Source organism: Carettochelys insculpta, chromosome 1 (assembly GCF_033958435.1).
Source record: "Carettochelys insculpta isolate YL-2023 chromosome 1, ASM3395843v1, whole genome shotgun sequence".
Taxonomy (NCBI): Eukaryota; Metazoa; Chordata; order Testudines; family Carettochelyidae; genus Carettochelys; species Carettochelys insculpta.
Genome location: NC_134137.1, coordinates 256512429 through 256536014, shown reverse-complemented (window position 1 = coordinate 256536014; position 23586 = coordinate 256512429). Strand labels below are relative to the sequence as shown.

The 23586-nt window shown below is 41.8% G+C and overlaps 1 protein-coding gene across 1 annotated transcript in view; it reads left to right on the top strand.

Moving 5' to 3' along the window:
• Positions 1 to 23586, top strand: part of PIK3C2G (phosphatidylinositol-4-phosphate 3-kinase catalytic subunit type 2 gamma) — a 344110-nt gene that overhangs the window by 191445 nt on the left and 129079 nt on the right. Inside the window, exons 18-20 of the mRNA XM_074983736.1 lie at positions 11253 to 11433; positions 16215 to 16322; positions 19063 to 19155. Of these exons, the coding sequence (XP_074839837.1) occupies positions 11253 to 11433; positions 16215 to 16322; positions 19063 to 19155 (382 nt within the window). The remainder of the gene's footprint in view (positions 1 to 11252; positions 11434 to 16214; positions 16323 to 19062; positions 19156 to 23586) is intronic.

Here is a 23586-nt window from a genome sequence, read left to right as displayed (position 1 = left end):
AGTGTAGACGTAGCCCCTATGTGCCATCATGGGCCAACAATGCCCAGATGATTTGTGTATTGGACAGACTTCAAATTCTCTTAGACAAAGAATTAATGGACATAGAACACACAAAGAGACACTCCTGATTCACAAGCTGGTCAGTCACCACTTTAATGGAGTGAGCATCCTGTTAATGACCTGAAAGTTTGTGTCTTGCTGAAGAGGAATTTTCACGGCGCTTTGAGGGGAGAGGCTGCTGAACTCTCTTTTATATTCAGGTTTGACGCATTGGTACATGGTTTGAACTAGGATGGGAATTTTTTGGGTCATTGTGGGGGCTGTTTTGCATACTTGGCTTAATCTAATTCTTGACTCCCCCCGCCGCCCTTCTGCCCCTCTATTCTCTGATTTGCTCACCTAGATAATATTTTTCTGATTTGTCAACCTTAGTTACTATTTTAGGTCCTCTGTGCCTCAAATATTGAGTCTGTTTTGGTATGGCTACAGTCTGAAGAAGTGGGTCTGTCCCACAAAAGCTCATCACCTAATAAGTTATTTTGTTAGTCTTTAAAGAGCTACTGGACTGCTTTTTTTGTTTTGATAGTATATGGACTAGCACAGCTTTCTGTCTGTTACTAATCCAGTTATGTCATGTTGATTTTTTTAAAAAGTATTGACTTACTAGTGCAATGATGGTTTGCCAATATTATCATTCTGCTGTGTCTGTTTTGCTGAGGATTGATGACTGCTGATTAAATTTCATTTGCCTGCAGAATAGCTATTACATCTAATATCTAGTGTGCAACAATGTTTCACTGTTAAAAAGTCAATGATGTGTAGGCATCTATTCTAGGTTATATTTTAAACAAATTAGCCTACTATGATTAAAAATATCATGATAATTTTAAAGCAAAATTTCAGCGGAAACCCATATATTTGGTTGGTTAAACATTCAAAAACAGTATTTTGAAACATGGACAAAAGAGTACTGTTCTAGCATATGAAAACCAGCAAGTTAAACTGATAGCAGTTCCATTGTCTGAGGGGCGTATAGTACCAAATGTATACTGTTGCTGTTCACTGTTACACATATTTCATACTCCACCATGATTCACCTAAACATTTTAAAATACTCATTTTAAACATTTAAAATTACATGTTTAAATTTTATTTAATTTTTAAAACTTTCAGCTAATGCATCAGCATTTAGTAGAGGGTTAGCCAAATTGCCTCATCAAGTCAACATTAATTCTTTCCATTCCCTGTAAAAAAAGGGCTGACGTCTAAACTGGGAAAGTAAAGACAAACAACCTAGAAACCTTTTTCTGTCCCTTCTCTTGTGACTCCATCATGCATGGTTTACATTCTCATTTGAAAACAAAGAAGTTTTTAGCTCTTTTGTGTAATTGAATAATCTCCCACACATGGAATGGTGCACTCGTGTTTTCCTAAATGTATAGGTAATGCCTGATAATGCCTCCTGCCTACCTCAGGTGAATAACACAGAAGGTAATTAGTAGCAGTGAGTTGTCCACTCTTTCTCACAGCCCTTCTCAGATGTGCTGGAAGCATTACATTTCTGTGAATAATTTGTCTTATCTCTGATTCGAACGTCTGTGAGCAACATGCAGTGGATCCAACAATACTCAGACCTTGGGCTTGTCCCCACTGGCCAGCCACCTCATGCTTTGAGAGAGCTGACTTGTCCATATCAGTTGACTCTGAAGTCTAAGGAAAACAAAATGTATACCAATACAAACTTTAATTTCTAGTCACTTTTATCATGAACATTGTACCTACCTGAGGTAGATAATGTAGAAGGTAGAAATGAAAAAGATAGGGGACATATAGTAATTCACCGGCTAATGCATGATGGTCCTCAAAATGTTAGATGTTATATGAGTCTCAGTAGTTTAGACTGTTTAGGTTTGTCTTTCTCCTCTGTTGCTCAGCTGCCTGCTACATTCCAATAGCTGTATACAGAATGTTGGTGCACCACTCTGGGCATAAGCCACTTTTGGTTCATCTGGGAAATGGTCTTCTCATGGCCTTGCCTTCTACTGAACCATATTTTTCCTCCCTATGTGTGTGGTCCCACCTTAACCTATTGTGATCATTTCCAGTGCTTTTTCTCTTCTGGAAGCATTACCTGGGGAGTTGGATACTAACTTTTTGTAAGAGGCAGGGGATAGGTCCACAGAGAATAAAAATTGTATATTTTTGCCTTTCAAAATAAGTGGGCACGACTCCCCTTTCCTTCTCTCTGAATTGGCAGAGTCACACCACCAGAAAGCCTATTAACAAGTGAGACAAATTTGGCCTATTCCATGCCTATTCTGTATGTCTAGAGATACACATGTAGATATGTCAGCAGAGGGGTGTATTTGTAAAGACCATCAAGAATCTTTTAGAAGCTATAGATTATATATAATGTATGTTATCTTGATACTATTACCAAAGGGACTATTCCTGTTTTCTTTGGCTGGATGTGCAGAATTGTAATTAGCTTGTGGAATCTAAACTTGCTCCAGGAGAGAATAAAAATAAGAGTATAATCTTAAATATTTTACTTGCAACTGGATAATTAATAGCAGTGAGTTGCCCACTCTTCCTCACAGCCCTTCACAGATGTGCTGAAGGTATTACATTTCTGTGATTTATTTGTCACATCCCTGATTCTAATGTCTGGGAGCAACCTGCAGTGGATTTAACAATGCTCAGATCTTGTGCTCATCCCCATTGGCCAGCCACCTTCACACCTGACTCTCCTTAGTGCATATTTGCAGCCTAAAATATTTTCACCAGGAGTCTCATTAAAATTCAGATTGTTCTTTCACATGTTTTGTACACATGCCATAACCTGCTGTCTTGAGATATAATGAGTGCGTTGCAGGAAGGCCTGTGAATTCCAAAGCAGGTGTCTACTGTAGACACAGGGCGATATGCCTCTGTAGAATCACCCATTTTGCATGCTAACCTATTGACAAATACAGGGGACTGTGTGACAGTCATTTACAATAATGTATTCCTATACTAACCCACAGAGTCCTGCAGCAATGTCTTTTCCTTCTCACGCTCTGCCTGCCTCCGCTTGAGTAAACCAAAGGATCAGAAAACAGGAGTAATGCAATAAAACCTGGATATGAGCATGCTGAAAATATTCAAAGTGACTAGTGATGTTGGGTGCCTTGGTTTTCAAGTGCCCCGTCTGGGGGGAGTGTCTACACAGCTGTCTCATTTTCAAAAGGCTATTCCAAAATAGTTTATTTTGAAATAATACGGCTACACAAAAAAGCTGTGTCTACACTTACATTCCTCTTTTGAAAGAGGCATGCAAATGAAGGAAATCAAAAACATAAATGGTGTCAAGTATCAGAGGGGTAACTGTGTTAGTCTGGATCTGCAAGAACAACGAGGGGTCCTGTGGCACCTTATAGACTAACAGAATGCTCATACATTTCTGTTAGTCTATAAGGTGCCACAGGACCCCTCGTTGCTTTTGCAAAAATATAAATGAGGCACTGATTTACATATCTGAAACAAAATAGGAAGAAGGGTTCTTTCGAAGATGAGGTTTACTTTCAAAAGAAGAAAGGTTTACTTTCGACCCTGCTTTTTTTCTTTTGAAAGAAGCTCTTTTGAAAGGAGAATATACAAATAAGTCTCCAGATATGTAAATAAGTTCCTCATTTCCATTTTTATTTCGTTTATTTGCATGCCTCCTTTGAAAGAGGAATGCAAGTGTAGACACAGCTAAAGGCTATGGCTACACTACATTCTCCTTTTGGAGGAGGAATGCAAATGAGGAAGATGGAAAATGCAAATGAAGCACTGATTTACAAATCTTACACTTCATTTGCATAATCTCACTTGATCACTTGTCTGGAAGAGACTTTTCCAAAAGCAAAAACAGCCATGTTGATGGGGTTCCTTCAGAATTAAAACTCATTTTCAAAAGAACCCTTCTTCCTAATTTGGTTCTTTCGAAAACTGGGTTTTTTCTGAAGGAGTCCTCTCTACACAGCTGTTTTTGCTTTTGGAAAAGTCTCTTCCCTAAACACAATTGCATTTTCAATCGTACTCATTTATATTCCTCCTCCAAAAGAGGAATTTAATGAAGCTGTAGCCAAAAGTGCATTTTGAAATAGAACTTAGCTATTCTGAAATACAGTGTCTACACATATAGAGCCTGTTTCAAAATAAAGCCATCAGATGCACTATGGCATATTTCAAAAGAGGTGCTATTCCTCATATTTTGAAATAGCAGGTGCATTGTGTATACACTAGAATAGATATTTCAAAATAACTCTGCTGAGTAGACCTACCCTGGGACACCTTAAAGGCTGATTTTTTTAGAGAAGGAATGTACTCAAGTCTTTTTAAGTTCTCATGGACTGAGACATTCAAAATCACGAGTCAGTTTTGAAAATGTGTTTGTCATATTTTACTGTATATGCACGTGGTAATATATGCAGTGAATGTATGGATAAGTACATCAAAACAGCTTATTAAACAGAAACATTGATTTCTCCTTAGCACTGACTATGACTCTAAGAAGTTTTACCAAATATGCCCCACTTATGAATTTAAAGTAAATAGCGTCTCTTTTGTCTCCCCCAGCAGTTAAGGGCCTGCAACCCCATAACGTGCTATTGGGGAATCCTTGGGCTTATCTACGCTTGCCCCCAACTTCAAAGGGGGCATGCTAATCACGGTGGTGGGAGATTACTAATGAGGTGCTGCAGTGAATACACAGCACATCATTAGGCTAAGTCTCCCCCATGGCAGTGGCGAGTAAAGACACTTCGAAGTGCCCATGGCTACATGCATGCCAGCACTTAGAAATTTGACACTTTGAAGTTGCCATGGGGGAGAATTAGCCTAATGAAGTGCTGCATATTCACCACAGCACTCCATTAGTAATCTCCCATCACCCTGATTAACATGCCCCCTTCAAAGTTGGGGGCAAGTGTAGACAAGCCCTTTGTTCTCCTTTACCACATCTTTGAACTTCAAGTCAGATCTTTCCTCTTCTTGTGACAGTCCCCAGCCCAGGATCTGCTGGGAGTGAATCTAAAACCTCCTATCCTGTTCTGGTTAAAGTCAAGTATCTAAAACAGAGATGTGGAGACTGGGGAAGAGCCATTCATAGGAGGAGAGCTCAAGCAGTTTTCCTGTTACTGGTCCACAGACCCCTATGTTCCATGGTTGCAAGCTTGGAATATAAGCAAGATGTCAGGGTTAAGTCTAATATACAGCATTCTGTAGCAAACATCAGAGGCTGAATATGGTTTTTTCCTTGCTTTGCAATGCCTGACTTTGAGTCAATCTAATTAAAGTGCATTACTACCAGGACAGCAGCTATTAGTGTGTCCAGTCTTGTCCTGGAAGTGCCATTCATGTCTTGAAAATTATGTTAATCCTGTGATCTCATAAAGCACAGCTGCTCCTATCTCTGCTGGGTTCACAGAGCACAATGGATGGGGGGTGGCAGGAATGTGTGGGCCAGGCAACAGTGAAGACGCAATTGCTTATTTGTTCAATTGCAGAGCAAGCGCTACAGCGAAAGCCAGAATGAGTCATCGCATGAAAGGATGACCTTGGATATCCACCTTGTGATTGCTTTTGTTTTGTTGTTATAAAATTAACATGGAAGTCAAAGCTAGTTAATTCCAATCATTTTGCAAAGTACAGTCAATACACTGGCTTTTTAAAAGCACATCTGTGAGGAGTGAGTGGCACAAAGTTGCCTGGCCTGGGCTGCAGTTCCTGGATGTATTTGCTCAGCAGAGCACTGGGGTGGATGAATCTTTCTGAAGCAATCCTACAGGGAGGAGCACACTCCATTTCAGCAACTGCCATGTGCTGAAACTTTGCACCATGTGTGCTCCTCCAGTTCTGGCCTTCAGCTGTTGCAGAAGTAGAGGGCACGATCATGACAGCTTCTCCACCCTGCTGCACAGCTTGGGCTTACTAAACACAAATATCAAAATTCTCACTCTTTCCCTCCCTTCCATGTCCATCTCCCTGCCTCTGGCTTATGTCTGAGTAGCTGGTATCTGGTCCTAACCTCCTCCTTTTTTTCAACTTAAAGGAAACACTTCTCAAGCATGTGAATGTGCTACAATTTTTAGAGTTTACTTCTTCTGGAGCTTGGCCAGAACCAAACTAAATATGAATCAAATAGATTGATTTTTATTTTTGGTTTTCATTTTTTTTTCCTCATATGGCCTCTTCATCCTTCAGTGCCAAGGATGGGCAGTACTCAGAAAGTAAGCAGCGGTTACATGTCTGAAAAGAAGGGCATTTGCTGCATTAGTTGGAATGTGTGCATTGGTTGTAACAAAAGTATGGGGGGCTGCAAAAGGAGACATGAGAGTCTCTTAGTTAAGACAGTTGAATGTTATGCTGGAGAACTGGTTTCTGTCCCTATGTCTGCCATGAAGTTCCTACGGGAAGTAAGGCAAGTCACTGAAACCAAACACATTCAGTACTTGTGTGTTTCTCATTTTCTGTGTGCCTCACTTGAGGCATCTGAGATTTGCGAAAGTGTCGAGCATTCATAATTGCAAATGAAGTCAATGGGAACTGTGATCTGAACAAATGAATTGCTCTAAAATGCTAATTTGTGCGAAAAAGAAAACAGGCCTTAGGCATCTCAAATAGGCCATCCAAAATTATCAGACACTTCTGTGAGTTAAAGCCTCTTAGCCTCTGTTTTCACTTAGTAAAATGGGAATAATACCTTACCTCACAGGCATTTTGGAAGAAAAATGAATGAATGTTTGTAAAGCACTTACATACTATAGTGATGAGCACTATACCAAACACCTGTGAGAAAATTAATAATTCTTTCTTCAGTACAGAATTTGAATAGTGTGCAGTAAATAAGGTCCTTGAACAATGAGGAAAAAACAAAATACACTATGATAGCACCTATTCTCCTGGGTAAGGAATGATGCAGGTGTCAGAGACCTGAGCTTAAAATGCAGATCTCTTGGCTTCTTATATCCAATCAGGCCAGCCAGTCAGTTAAGTGATTCTGCAGTCACCCAGCTGGGCTCATTAATCAGGCTGAAGGAAGAGCCAGCTTGCCCCAGGTTTAGCTGAGGGAACTAAAGCTCACCATTACTGACAGCATATTTGGTGGTAAAAAAATTGTATGTAATCATGTAATTAAAGATTCTATGACTATGTCTACACTAGAAGCATCTGTCTACAGAAGTTGCTGTTGGAAGAGATGTTCCGACAAAACTTCTGTCAACAGATGGCATCTACACATAAAAGCGGATCAATGTTTTGATCCACTTTGTAAGCTAGAGGGCCCCCAGAGCATCTTCGCAGCTTTCTGTCGACAGTCTCAGTTGACATTTTGTGTGTAGATGCTCTGTGAGTTTTGCAGACAAAACACAAGTTTTGTCTATAAAACTCTGTAGTGCAGACATAGCCATGGAGAGCTGAAATCAAAGGTTGAACAGGCCTCCTGAATTATGGCATTTCCTAACTTTTGAATGATTGACTTTGCAAAACAACATTCTCTTTAAACCTTTTTTTGTATGTAATAGGTATATATTCACGTTATCTCTGAGCCGATATCATTTTCTGTTGCTACAGGAAATGTGAACAATACTTCTATAAATTGAAACATTCACTACTGAGAACCGAAGCACCATGGTCTACTTTATAGAACACTTTCATCACGGTGCCGTGTCTGCACTTTCCACATGCAGTGACCTAACCCCACACAGTGGAACACATTTTTTTTTAACAAAATGTTGCGAAAGAATGCACAACATACAACATACAAGAAATATTGTTGCAAAGGGGTGGTGGAAGATAGTCCCTTTACCACCATGTGATATTACGCAAACCGCATAGCTTGTTTCGAGTAGATTTCAAAGTAGGCTATTTTGGCATGTGGCGCTGTCTAAATGGCACCACATGCAAAAAGAAAGCCCTATTTCGAGGCATCCCTGTACTCTTTATGCAATGAGGTTTACAGGGATACCGAAGTAGCATGCCCGTTATCTCAAAAACTGTTTCAAGCCAATGGGTGCATTACATGGATGAGGGCAGCTACTTCAGGATACCCTTATACCCCGAAATAGGGCCTGCCATGTAGACATAGCTTTGTGGCCCTGGCAGTGCAGTGAGGCAGAGAAGCCTTTGTACATCATGTGATGAGGGATGTATACCCACTCTGAATATCCAAGTGCATAGTGTGTAGGAACAGCCCCTTGGGATTTTACAGATTCAGGGGGACATACATCGAGGACATGATCCAAGGCAGGAACAGCTCCGAAGAGCATACCTGCTGGAATAAATAGTACCTTGCTTCAGCCCAGGATTATTACTTGCACATTTACCTATTTACCTTGATTTTGTGAGAAGGGTGAATTTCACCTCTTGTGAGTTGGATAAGCTAGAAAAGACACGTTTACTTCTTTACATTGCTGAAATTAAGACAGGTTGAAATTCTTAGCCAGCATAACAGCTTGAACTGTGCCAGGAACGGTCATGTTCGAAAAACATTGATCATGATCAGGTCAGCTAGAACTGAGCTAGAATGGTTTCACTTCATAAACGGACAGTGAGTTTTAAGAAATAGCTATTCTTGTTACAACTGTGCAAAGTCACACAGCTTTTGAAGCTCAGCGACTCCAGCTAACATCAGTCATTCATGCATGAGCTGTTAGAGTGAGCAGAGATGGCAGCAGCAGTTCTGCCACTGAAAGTGTCAAGTCTGTCTGTATGCCAGAATTTATCTCCCACAAGACACTGACAGTTCATATTCTCTTTCAGCCCAGGATAAAATTGTTTACAACGGGCTGTTGTAAGCATCATTTCCAACTCTGAGAGGAAGAGAAGATGACAAACGTAGTTCTAATATCTCCTCCCTTCCATGTCTAAGCATTACGAGGAGATGCTAGAGATACTTTACATGTTTGCAGTGCTTACAAACTTGTAAAAATTCAGATTCTTTATGGCATTGGGAAGGTTTCTCAGAAACCAGCAAGTAATATTATTCTATATTGAATTGTAACTTTGTCTGGGTGTCAGCGAAAACTCCAGGGACATAATTGCCTTTATAAAAGGCAACAAAGAAAACAAAAAAAAAGTTAGCAGGGAAAAATATGTAAAATCCTTATACTCTACCTTTATTTGGGTAAATGTGAATACAGATTTCAGGCATAAAATATATATATGCTTGGCCATAGTAGCCTTATTGTAATACACTCACAAAAAAGGCAGAGTTAAGTTGTGTAGGGAATGCCAACATATGCTCTATTATCTGTGCAATACAATATTTTGTCTGCTAACGTCTGTGAGGTTGATATGTGTGTATATATGTTGTTTCCTTTAACCCTTGACAAACTGTCTAAATTTCAGGTTAACAACCTCTAATAGCAAACACTGTTCATACAATTCAGTGGCCAAGACAGCTGAGGAAGCTAGCCTGGGGAACAGGCAGGGTTACTAGCAGAGTGGGGTGTTTGGAGAGTGGGATTGTGGGTGGATTAAGAAGCGTGGGGTGGCCTAGTGCTACTTAAGGACGGGGAGAAGGCTGAATTAGGCATTGGGCACAAAGTTGATGACACATAAGCTCTATATCTACAGGGGCTGACAAAAAGGTGTTATGTTTTGTTTTGTTTTTTTTATTCAGTCAAACTATCATACACCTACACTAGCTCAAATAATCTTAAAGGTGATGAACTGTTTCCTCTTGGATGTTAAAGGCGGGGGGAAGGAGTTGAACAACTTCAGTTGAAAAACACATCCCTTTCTCTCCACGAAGTCAGGGCTATGGATGGAGGAGAAAATTAAATGAGGCTCAAAAGATGAATATACCTGTTCCTCCCCTCCACTCCGTAATCAATGTGTGTTAACAATGTCACATAGGCTGTGTCTACACTAGCCTCCTTCTTTGAAGTGGGCATGGTAATTATCCTGAGCGGACAATACTAAAGAAGTGCTGTGATGAATATGCAGCACCTCATTAAGCTAATTCTACCCACAGCAAGTATGAAGTTGCAAACTTCAAAGTGCCAGCACACCATGTAGCCGTGGGCACTTTGAAGTACCCCCACAACTTCGAAGTGCCCATACTCCCAAAGGCTTCAAAGTTGCTGCAGGGAGAATGAGCCTAATGAGGTGCTGCATATCCATCACAGCACTTCATTAGTGTTCTCTGCTCAGGCTGATTACCATGCCCCCTTCTTTGAAGGGGCCTAGTGTAGACACAGCCATAAAGCTTCACCAAAGTTCAGACTCATAACTGGTTTTTAGTCTGAACCCACCTTTGGCAAAGAAGAGACAGTTACAGTGGATGCCCTTCACAGAATTCAGGGATTAGACCTTTTATCAACTTTGGGACTACTTCCTGTACTTAAAAATGGTGAATACAGCTGAAACTGGCAGCATCTTTAAGACCAATACAAACTGTTAAATGTACCCACTGGATGTAACTTCTGTCTGCAAGTGTGAAGTTATTGGGCTGGGAAATAAGTATGCATGCATAAAACTGAGCAAAAGGCAATAGACAGGACATTATTCTGACAAATGTTTATTTTAGAAATCAGAAGCAAGTCAGGAACTGTTCTGTGAATGGCAAAAAGAAATTGTAGGTTCCTAGCCCTACACTCTTGAGCTCAGTGTACACTACAGAGTTCTGTCCAAAGAAGAGGCCTTCTGTTGACAAAACTAAGGCGTGTCTACACTACAAATGTGTTCTGTTGAGAATCTGTTGACAGCACACAGCCATTTTCCAGTAGAGTTCTGTCTTGATTGTATAAGCATAGCACCTCTGTTGACAGATTCTGTTGATAAAATATAATGTAGACGCTCTTGGAGGCCCTCTATTGAAAGAGAAGGCTTCCAGTTCACTGGGCTGCCCTGTTTGCAAAACTTCCATTTGGCTCTTCTGTCGACAGAGGGCTCGGCAGTCTGGCCACTCTCTGTCGACAGAGCGTGTTGACATGGGGAGCCTCTATTATGTGTGGATATGTTCTGTAGACAGACGTTCTGTCAGGAAATATCTGTTGACAGGGACAGAACTCTGCAGTGTAGACACAGCTTTGGAATCTCATTAGGTATTTGATGGAACTTGACTACTGCCAACAAATAAATAACCTTGTTTTCATTCTCTCCTGTTAAACTGCCCACAGCCACCAAATAGAGATTCATCTTGAGTACATTTATTGTTCTTGCTAGAGGTGGTATAAAAGAAATCAGTTTTAGGTATACAATTACTTTCTTCCTTCTCCCTTCAGGCTTGTGAAGGATGCAGTGAATGAAGCTCATTTCAAAAGCTGGTATCAGAAACTACTGGCTGCTGTCCAATTCTGTGCAGGAAAAACCTTAAATGATGAGTTTTGTAAGGAAGGGAAACTTATCAAAATTCTGGGAGATATAGCGAAAAAAGTCAAGGCTGCCAGTGACCCCAAAAAACAGGTTTGTTAAGAATTTCTTTTCTTCCTCTCTCCCATCTAAGTTTTATGCAAACAACTTTTAATTCTGAAGCTATTACGCATCTCTCCTAAATTGCCCTTTTTTGTAGGAAATACTCTGTGTTTTGAACCAAATACCCCTCTCCCCCTAAGTTTCTAAGGTCATGTTTATTGTTTTTTTTTTCTCCTTGTGTTCAAGGAACATGGTCTGTACCCTCTTATTAGTATGTGCATAAATCCCAAGGTTAAGCTTTTTAATCATATACAGCGAGTATCTAGCCAGTCTCCCATTTTGCCTTGGCAAACAAATAAACCTCTCAATATTTGTGGTAGTCTATATACTTAGCATAGTGGGTGCCAAGCATCCCATAATAACATTAAGCATATGTAAAGGCATTTGTAAGTATTTTAACAAGCACCACTGTAACACGTTTTTAAATAAATAATATAGTCCCTGAGCCATGTTAATATCTTGGCTCACGTGCATGTCAAAGTAACATAACCCTTTGAGCCACATCATTAAAGGTGACCAAAGATAACATCTAGAAAGCCATCAGTTAATTAACCAAGGTATAGCCCAAAGCCTAAAACACTTCTGAAAATATTTGTCTTTTGAATTTGCTTTGCTTATAGCAGGGAGTCCTCAAGTGTCTCAAGTTTACTCTCTCTTTAAAAATGTCTTAGCTCTCTTGCAGATGCTAAGTGCTCCCTTTGGGATACTGAGCATTCTCAGTTTCCAAGAAAACCAATGGGAGCTGCAAGTGCTCAACATCTAGTAGCCAGTGTACATCTCCCCTGTTGGGCCTATTAATAGATAGAAGATGTGTTCCCTGTTGCGAAGGACTTGGCAGCTTCTTACCCAGCATGTCCAGTTTGTGTATAGCTCAGGCAAATTCTAAATTTAGCCCACTTGATTACTGAAGTAGCCCTTATTGGTACTTAGCTGATGTCTAAACACTTTCTTGATGCAATCTCAACCACACAGACCAGAGAGCCAAATAAAATAAGACCTAACACTACATGTTGTCAAAGCCTTGACTCTGTCTTGCCTCTCATTAGGCCTCAAGGATTTTAAAAATAGAAAACAGAGACAGAAAACATAGGCTCGTAGACTTTAAAATAAGAAGGGACTTGGGCATCGAGCCTAGGCTCCTGTACATTGTGCGCCACGGAATTTTACCCACCCATTCTACTAACAGACCCCTAACCTCTGGCTGAATTACTGAAGTCCTCAAATTGTGACTTGAAGATTTCAGGTTATAGAGAATCCACCATTTACATTAATTTAAACCTGCAAGTGACCCGTGATCCATGCTGCATAGGAAGGCAAAAAGAAAAAAAAAAACAGAGTCTCTGCTAATCTGTCTTGGAGAAAAATTCTGTCTCAAGCCCAAATATGCCAATTAGTTAGACTCTGAGCATGTGGGCAAGACCCATCAGCCAGATACCTCAAAAAGAATTCTCTGTCTTAACTCAGAGCCCTCTCCATCAAGTGTCCCATCACCAGCCATTGAAGGTATTTGCTGCTCTCAGTTGCAGATAAATTACTTGCCATTTCAGGCTGCCTCATCATTCCGTCCCTGACATAACTTTCTCAAGACCAGGCTCCCCTTGGAAGGCTGTTCCAGAACTTCACTCCTCTCATGATGACAACATTACCTAATTTCAAGACTAAATTGTTGATGGCCAGTTTATATCCATTTGGTCTTGTGTCTACATTAGTCCTTAACTTAAATAACTCCTCTCCCTCCCTGTAGTTTTCCCTCAGATGTGTTTATAGGTAGCAATCGTGTCTCACTCAGCTGAGGAGTCTAGGGCAAGCTCTGTGTTATGGGGTAGCTCCTGATAGTCTACCATTCCCAGGATGGAGTAGAGAGGGGAATGATCCTGGCAGCAGTTCCCTCTGACGTGCTGCCAGCTGTCAGGAATGGCTCTTCTCCATCTCTGGCTTTGAACTCCTCTTGGGCATCACTAGCATCAGCATAGCAGGAAATTTTGGTGAGCAAGTGTGCAGCGGATACTCTACTGGGCTCCCCACAGCTGCAGGGAAGGGAGCGGACTGGGTACAGAGGGCCAGGCATAGCAGCCTCCTGCAGGTGCCCTGCCAATAAGTCACAGCAGAGTACTCACTTAAATATAAGGAATAAATTGTCCACTCCTATGCTGGAAGGATTACTGACTATCAGAAATGGACCTAGAAAAATTCCTAAAGCAGTGGTTGAGAGTGGGGCTGCTGCAATGTATGATCGCAAACTGGAGAACTTGGAGGATGCTGATGTGGCTAGTAAGGACTTCAAACAAGCATAATAGAGTTGCTGTTGTGATGGCTGAACAAAAATACTGAATATTGTTCGCTTTTGTCTTTTTGAGCCACCATTGTATTAATTAAGAAAATGTCCATGACACATTTTGTTGTCCACTATTTTTTTCTATACTATTCATAAAAATCATTTTCGGCAGCTGGAAATCCTGACCAACTAGCACTTCATCCAAATTGGAAGACGGCCAATATAACACCAATATTTAAAAAAGGCTCTAGAGGAGATCCTGGCAATTATAGACCGATAAGTTTAACATCAGTACCAGGCAAATTAGTAGAAACACTAGTAAAGAGTAAAATTGCAAGGCACATAGAAGAGCATGAATTGTTGGGCAAAAGTCAGCATGGTTTCTGCAGAGGGAAGTCGTGTCTGTCTAATCTATTAGAATTCTTTGAAGGGGTTAATAAACATGCGGACAAGGGGCACCCAGTGGACATAATATACCTAGATTTCCAGAAAGCCTTTGACACGGTCCCACACCAAAGGCTTTTATGTAAATTAGGTGGTCATGGGATAGGAGGAAAGGTCCTTTCATGGATCGGGAATTGGTTAAAAGACAGAAAACAAAGGGTTGGAATAAATGGTAAATTTTCACAATGGAGGGGGGTAACTAGTGGTGTTCCCCAGGGGTCAGTCCTGGGACCGATCCTGTTCAACTTGTTCATCAATGATCTAGAAAATGAGGTAAGCAGTGAGGTGGCAAAGTTTGCAGATGACACCAAGTTGTTCAGGACAGTCAAAAGCAAAAGGGATTGTGAAGAACTACAAAAAGATCTCAGCAAACTGAGTGATTGGGCAGCAAAATGGCAAATGAAATTTAATGTGGGTAAGTGTAAGGTAATGCATGTTGGAAAAAATAACCCAAATTACACGTACTGCATGATGGGGTCAAATTTAGCTACGACAGATCAGGAAAGGGATCTTGGAGTTATAGTGGATAGTTCTCTGAAGACATCCACGCAGTGTGCAGCGGCAGTTAGTAAGGCAAATAGGATGTTAGGAATTATTAAAAAAGGGATCGATAATAAGACAAAAGATATCATACTTCCCCTATATAAAACTATGGTACGCCCACATCTCGAGTACTGCGTGCAGATGTGGTCTCCTCACCTCAAAAAAGATATATTGGCATTAGAAAAGGTTCAGAAAAGGGCGACTAAGATGATTAGGGGCTTGGAAAGGGTCCCATATGGGGAGAGGCTAGAGAGACTGGGACTTTTCAGTTTGGAAAAAAGGCGATTGAGGGGCGATATGATAGAGGTATATAAAATCATGAATGGTGTGGAGAAAGTGAATATAGAAAAATTATTTACCTTTTCCCATAATACAAGAACTAGGGGACACCAAATGAAATTGATGGGTAGTAGGTTCAAAACTAATAAAAGGAAATTTTTCTTCACACAGCGCACAGTCAACCTGTGGAACTCCTTGCCCGAGGAGGCTGTGAAGGCCAGGACTCTATTAGGGTTTAAAAAAGAGCTTGATAAATTTTTGCAGGTTAGGTCCATAAATGGCTATTAGCCAGGGATAAAGTATGGTGCCCTAGCCTTCATAACAAGGGCAGGAGATGGATGGCAGTAGATAAATCACTTGATCATTGTCTTCTGTTCTCCTTCTCTGGGGCACCTGGCATTGGCCACCGTCGGCAGATGGGATGCTGGGCTTGATGGACCTTTGGTCTGACCCAGTATGGCCATTCTTATGTTCTTATGTTCTTATGTTCTTAAATGAATTACTTTTCAAGTACCTGCACTAGGATCATACACATACCGCAGCTTCCACATCCAGTCATTGCCCTGGTCTCCTTTAGTTCTTGGGTCTCTGCCACTGCTGCCTTGGTATTTGCATTCGCCTTCACACCTAAAATCCTGCCAAGAAAAAGCAAAAATGAAGCTCCAATCCAACACAAAACCAAAGCCAGAAAGCCACTCTGAAAAGAAATTTGAAGTCAAAAGGCATAGTGATTTGCCCAAGCAAAAGAGATTGTTTGTCATTGTAAGAAAAAAGCAGTAGATGTGTCTGACACCTTGTTTGGTACTTCTGCCAGGCCTCAGAGACAATCAAGAGGATGTTAAGTCAGAAAAAACAAGCCCTTGTAATTGGCATACCCACACTTAGGAAGGGGAGACACGGCAACAACTCTGAAGCAATAAACCACCCATTGTGAACTTGGGTAGAAAAAATGTTGTAGGACGAAACACTGTTCAGAACATCAAGTGCACAGCTAAAAAGCCCCTGATGAGAACACCGTAGGTGAGAAGAGCACAGAAGCAGACCATGATCACAATTCATAGTCTCAATTACTGAGCACTGATGCCCTCCCGTGAGCTCTTCTGAGGCTTCATTGATGTTACTAAGACCAGAAATTTGATTCACTGTCTTATTAAAATATAGCAAGAGAGTTGATAATTAAAAAACTGCTGTGATGTTGTTTCATGTTGTCATAATGACTGATGTCTTGCAGGAGGTGCTAAAGATGGAAATCAACAAACTCAAGCAGTTTTTCCAGGAGGTAAATGTTTGCCGACTTCCCCTGAATCCTGCACTTATTGTACGAGGCATAGATGCAGATGTAAGTGCATTTACTCTCTCAATTATTTTATTTTCAGTGTAATGAGTACTAGGGAAGGAAGTGTTGCATGAAATATGGCATGATCCTGCAAATCTTTACTTATATGTATCCCCTTTAAGTGTTGTCTATAGATAGGGGCCACATAGGCAGCCCTCCTCCCCAAAAACAGCACCTGACTGCTGCCCCAGCAGTGCAGATTCTTGCTGACAGCTTTTCCTCCTTGGGGCATGCAAGCTTTCTGAGGTGAGGGGAGCTTAGTTCTTCCACGGCTCCTTCTCCCATTGAACCTGTGCGATTTTGCATGGTCGATGTTTGCAGACCCAGCTGCCTGTGCTCACCTGTGACTCATCTTTATAAAAAACTGCTGATGAATAAAGGACACTTGTGTATTGTTTGATTTCATTTACCAGACTGCCAGGCATGTGTCATTCATGTTTGAACAACATTGTGACATGCAGTTGTCACACCAGAGGATTCAGTGGAAGGCCCGCCGATAGAGGGAGTGGCCAAACCCCCAGACCTGTCATTTCAAAGGGGCCTGGAGCTCCAGCCACTGCTGCAATAGCATTGTCAATGCCTGGAGCACTGAGCCCCTTTGAAATGCCTCAGAGCACTGTGTTGCTGCTCGACACATGGAGGGGGGGCTGGGCTGTCTGCCCGAAGCCCCGCCCCTTCCACCCTTGGTCCTGCCCCTTCTGAGGGCAGGGAGCCTCCCTCCCCCTTCCCACCTTGCCTCCAGTGGCTGGCTGGGGGAAGGAATACCCAGGCACAAGGAAAATACAGTATGCACACATCTCAGGGCCTTTTAAGTTACAGCTTTATAATTACATCACTTTGTGCTAAAATTTTGCTCTGTGGCATATAACATACAATGCTGATCTTATGAGGAACCAAGCCCTTCAACTCCCTTTGACCTGTAGCTCTCCCAGTAATTCCTACGTAGACTGTATGCCAATGAGAATGAAGAATTTTGAAGCTTATGGTTTCTCACTGTTTTGATACTTGCTGGGAATAATGGCTATTGGGGAGATATCCAACTATCCAGTGAGCTATTCAAACCACACCTGACTGTCTAGATTGAGGGGTGTGAGTTCATTTTCTTGTATCAATTGTTCTTTGTCTGCAGCCACTAGACTGAAATACATGTCATATTTAATGAATTCTAACATTTGCAGAATACTCCTAATAAGCCAACCATAATTCACTGCAGTATTGTCTGCTGGTTAAACTAAGAGCCAAGCATCCACAATCCTCTTTCAGTCCTGCTTCTGAAGCATTATTGCACATGAGCCTTTGGCAGAATCCTTCAGTCACTTTGGCTACATCTACACTAGCCCCAAACTTCGAAATGGCCACGCAAATGGCCATTTCGATGTTTACTAATGAAGCGCTGAAATGCATATTCAGCGCTTCATTAGAATGCGGGTGGCCATGGCACTTCAAAATTGACGCGCCTCGCCGCCACACGGCTCGTCCCGATGGGGCTCCTTTTCGAAAGGACTCCGCCTACTTCGAAGTCCCCTTATTCCCATCAGCTCATGGGAATAAGGGGACTTCGAAGTAGGCGGAGTCCTTTCGAAAAGGAGCCCCATCGGGACGAGCCACGCGGCAGCGAGGCGCATCAATTTCAAAGTGCCGTGGCCGCCCGCATGCTAATGAAGCACTGAATATGCATTTCAGTGCTTCATTAATAAACATCGAAATAGCCATTTGCGTGGCCATTTCGAAGTTTGGGGCTAGTGTAGACATGGCCTTTGTGTGAAATCCTTGCCCATGGGAGCAAATCTTGTGTTGATTTCACTGTGGTCAGGATTTCACCATCTGTGCCTCAAATTTATTCATTTATAATGCAGTATAATATATAGTTCTCATACTTTGCATGGTGCAATAAGCCTTCAAAAATGTTTCTAACATAACTTTGAGATCCTTGAATGAAAAGTGATATATGACTGGCTATATTATAATTTTTCTGCAAATTTTTCACCATTAAATATGCCCAGCACTGATTTTAATGGGAGCTGTGGGATGCTTATTATTTCTGAAAACCAGGTCAATTCTTTGTCTTTCTCAGTTTTTCTCCTTTCATTGTAGTGAAGGTAATACTCACCTCACTCACTGTTGCTGGGGGGAAGGGGTTTCAAAGCTTAGTTCATTAATGGTTTTAAAGGCCTTTTGAGATCATCAGGTGCCAGATGCTATATGATGACAATGGTCAGGGTTTAAGACAGGCTCCAGATAAAGGGGATTGCGATGACTGAAATTTGCTGAACTTCTCACCTAGGCTGAGACCCATTAAAATTAATGGATGATTTTCCTCCATATGGATTGCAGGATCAGACCCCCCCACTGACAAAATAAAACCAAAAAAAAAAAAAAAACCAAAACCAAAAACTTTAGATCACAGTGTTCACAATGGCATTGTAGCTTTTGAAAGGATCTGCTTTGAATCGCTTTGGTCTTTCCAGTCCCAGCCAAACTGTAGCACTAAAAGGCCCAGGGAAAATTTTGCAAAATGGTAGAGATTACCTGAGCATTTCAGGTAGAGATGGGCAAAATGTCAAAGGAAGTAGTGATACTTATATTTTGAACCAGTTCAACGGTCTCTCAAATCAAAGAGTATTTCTGTTACCTGTGCTGCTGATAATTATTTTAAGACACTACATCTTCCCATGGACATGTTCTACTGCTCTTAGCCTCTAATATACTATATTTTATGTGTGTATCATTTTTGTTTCTAAAGGCATGTTCATATTTCACATCCAATGCTTGTCCATTGAAAATCTCCTTCATCAGTACAGATACACTGAATAGAAACATCAACGTTATTTTTAAGGTAGGTTATTCAGACTAATTACCCCCAATTTATTTTATATGTAAAAGAAAGACATGGAGAAATTGGAAAGGGTCCAGAAAAGAGCAACAAGAATGATCAAAGGTCTAGAGAACATGACCTATGAAGAAAGGCTAAACACATTGGGCTTGTTTAGTTTGGAAAAAAGAAGATTGAGCGGGGACATGATAGCGGTTTTCAGGTATCTAAAAGGGTATCATAAGAAGGAGGGAGAAAACTTGTTCTTCTTGGCCTCTGAGGATAGAACAAGGAGCAATGGGCTTAAACTGCAGCAAGGGAGGTTTAGGTTGCACATTAGGAAGGCGCAGGAGACGGTGGTAGAGAAGAAGCAGCCCTGGGAATGAGTGGTGCTTGGCAGGAAATCCTGTTCCTGTGTGTTTAAAGAAAAAGGGCCAAGAATCTTGCAAAAAGTCATGATTGAGGATCCCTTCTCACCCAAACACCCCATTAGAGCTGAAGTCAGATCCATGTGTAGGGAAGAGGACTTGGTTGGGTGTGAGAGTTCAGGGTGAACAGGAGGTGTGGGGATGGCTTCAGGCTAGAGGAGGGAAAGCCCTGGACTCCCAACTTAGGAAAATTCTGGTTAAATCACTGGGAGGTGAACTACATGTTTTCAGCCAATCTAATTAGAGTATTTGTTTGAAAGAACCCAGAGGGGTTGCTAAGTGCAGCATACCTGTAGGGCCATGAGCTGCCCCAAGACAATCTTCTTGCGGAAGGATAGAGAAGGTGCACAACCCAAGTAATAGTATCCATAAGCACTAGGATGGATTCACTGCTGGCATCATTGCATGATTGTGTTTGGAATTGTGCCCAGCATTGTCAGGTTTCCATGCACAAAGGGCAAAAGCATATGCTTCGATCTAAAGTTACTTTTGTTTCAGATTAAGAGAAGCAACACAACTAAAACCTTAATGAGAAAACATAGTGTGTGTGAGAGAGAGAAAGCTGTCTGTATGGACCACAGCAATCTGAAGAGCACACAATGGTTGCTCTCTCCAAGCAATGGGTTAAGGGGTACTTCTTAGAAATTTTAAAGGGCCATAATCAGAAAAATTGAAGCTTAAAAATGTCACACTATGGCTATGTCTACACTATGAGATACATTCAAATTTATTTATATCAAATTTCTAATTCTAGAATTTAAAAGTTGTATTTGACCATCCTCACTTCCCACATGCTCCTCACTAAGTCGAGTCATTGCTGCCATACACACACTGGCTAACATCGACTGTTGCAGTAGTACATTGTGGGAAGCCATCCCACAGTTTCCCCATCCCTGTAGCATTCGGTGTGTGCTCGCTGGTCTTGACGTCATCTTCCCACATTGGCTACGTGTACACTAGCCAAAAACTTCGAAATGGGCATGCAAATGGCCATTTTGAAGTTTACTAATGAAGCGCTGAAATACATATTCAGCGCCTCATTAGCCTGTGGGCAGCCGTGGCACTTCGAAATTGATGTGGCTCGCCACCGCGTGGCTCGTCCAGACGGGGCTCCTTTTCGAAAGGACCCCGGCTACTTCAAAGTCTCCTTATTCCCATCTGCTCATAGGAATAAGGGGACTTCGAAGTAGCTGGGGCCCTTTTGAAAAGGAGCCCCGTCTGGATGAGCCGCATGGCGGCGAGCTGCGTCAATTTCTAAGTGCCGTGGCCGCCCACATGCTAATGAGGCGCTGAATATGTGTTTCAGCGCTTCATTAGTAAACTTTGAAATGGCCATTTGCATGCCCATTTCGAAGTTTTTGGCTAGTGTAGACACGGCCATTATGTTTTCCTCATTCCTCCAAATCCCTGAAAATCTGCAGATCTCTGGAAATAACACAGGGACCCTCAAAGTTAGAAAGAAGGTAGAAAAGTTTGGGAAAAAATAATTTTTGTTTTCACCCCACATTACATTGCCAACATGGGTGCAGTGACCTTATTCTCAACTGGTCATCCACTGAGCGTCCCACCTCCCATCATTGCAGGCCCGTGATCCTGGAAAGTAATGCAGGGGCCAGGACTGTTTTTTACAGTGAGAAGGAAGAGGATAGAAGAGTTTATGGAAAAGGAATTTTTGGTTTCCCCCGTTCATTATGTATGTATTGGGAAGAGTCTTTGGTTTTCCGGTGCACTTTAAGGTTTCCATGAAATTACTGTGTTCTCAACTGGCCATCCACTGAGTATCCCACCTCCCATTAGTGCGTGTGAACCCTGATGATAATGCATGTGCTTGAACTGTTTTATAAAGTGAGAAGAAAGAGGATAGAAAAGTTCAGGAAAAAAGAATTTTTATTTCCCCTCAGCGGCAGCAAGCCCTGTATGGGTAAAGTGGGGGGTGCAGTAAGGAGCCAGTTGAAGTGGTCCTTCCTCACAGCAGCAACCAAACCCCAAATTTCTTAGCTGCCAGGGTAGACTTTTCCCCAGTGGCAGCAAGCCCTAGTATGGGCCAAGGGAGAGGATTCACTGGGGGGGCCAGTTGAAGTGGTCCTTCCCCACAGCAGCAGCAAAGCCCCCAGTATCTTAACTGCTGGGAGAGACTTCCCCACGGTAGCAGGAAGGCTCCCAGTGTCTTAAACACCAGGGCAGCAAAGCCCATAATGTCTTTTCCACCCTTGGAGCCCTAAATGCAAGACTGGCAGCACTGGCAGCACCGAACGGCAGGCATATCCTTTTATTGGGTTGGGGGCTACCCATGTGATGTGGCTGAGCACAGGAAAGACCCAGACTGTGGGGTGCCTGTGGGGGAAAGAAGGGGGTTCGTACAAAGGTAAAGTTTCTTAGCATATTATGCAAACACGACCACCAGCACAATCTTGTTGACACGTGGTTTGGTGGGTCAGGGGCTGGTGCCAGGCAGCGCAGAAGAAAATGACAAGTGTACCAGTCCATGCAGGAGCTATTTGAATGGGTAGATACACTCGCAGTGCTAATAGCAAAGAAAGAAAGAAAGACAATTCTCAGGCTCTCAGAGTAACATGAGCCCACAGCTGAAGGCTCGCTGCTCCCACTTGGAAATTCACAGGCTTCCTGTTACTGGAGAGCACCAGCCAGAGCGGAGCACTGAGAGGGGCATTATGGGTTCCATACAGGATGCCTCTGGAAGCTAATAAATTAGCTTTTAAGATGTAGCGCTTCCACACTGGCCTTTAATTAAACTTCTGAATTCGAGCTTGACACTATACCCATCAGGTAACTGTGATTTTGTAATCTCAAGATTAGTGCACCCAAAATCAAGGCATTGGTCTCTACAGTGAAGACAGTCACAAGGTAAAATCGAGCTAACTGAATTAAATTTGAATTTATCTCATAGTGTAGATGCAGCCTAAGACACAACCTCGGTGAAATTTGCATGTTATGCCTGTATGGCCCAGGAATGGGAATATCATCTCTCACCACACAGGGGGAAGCACATTCATCCGCCTTTGTTACCTTTAGAAAAAATGTTATAATTGGCACTGTTTACATCACAAACCAGTGGCTTAAAGTAGAAAGAGAAGGAGGTGCATTCTCATCCCACTCAGTTTTAACCTCTGGGACAATAAACGCCAGCAGTGATTCCAGTAGTGTTTTAAAGTCCCCTTAATAACAGTGTAGCAGCAGTCATAATTTGGCTCATAATGTGCTTCTGTATTTGTAATAGATGATGCTTAAATAAAATGGTACCCATTGTTTTAAATAGTGGTGAGCAAACACAGGAGGAATTCCCTTCAGGTCTGGATGCTGAGCATAATTAACTGGAATCAAAATTAGCTGTAAACAAAAGGGAAGTAGATTTAAAAAGAAAAATAGAGGGGAATTGATGTCTCCTCATTAAATGTCTATAGAGTAGGATGCTTCTGGAAAGGAACATTATACAGGAACAAATCATTATGAAGTAACTAAAGCTAACAAGTTAGGAAAGACTTTCCTGAGGAAGGCTTGAAAACAGACCAGTAAAATCCAGACGCAATTTAGACATCTAGGGGGAAAGGGTGAAAGGTGACATTTTTGTTTTACAGGCCATTTACCCAGCCATGGTAGGAAACAATCCCTTCATTAATTACAAGACTCAAAGTCCGATTTTGCTAAGATTGTTGTTCAACAGACTCCATTTGGAGAGCAGTCAGCAATGCTTCACTGTTTGAAACTGTAGATGCATCATGTCAGGGAAATGATTTATACTTGTAATAAAGTTGCCCTGTTGCCTGCTACAAATATTGAGTTGTGATGTGTGGTGTCAGGCCAAATACTTGTACTCTCGTTCCTGAAAAGGGATTTGCTGTTGGATGGATTTTGAAATTTAACTTAATAAAGATCCAACCCCCTGACGGCATGAGTAACAAACAGTAAAGCTGCAGCACGTAAAGGGCATATGGTATCACTAGTGTGGCTGTCAAAACACTTGTATTCTGTGTAAGTCATCCCATCTTTCTTCCATTTGATACCTTAT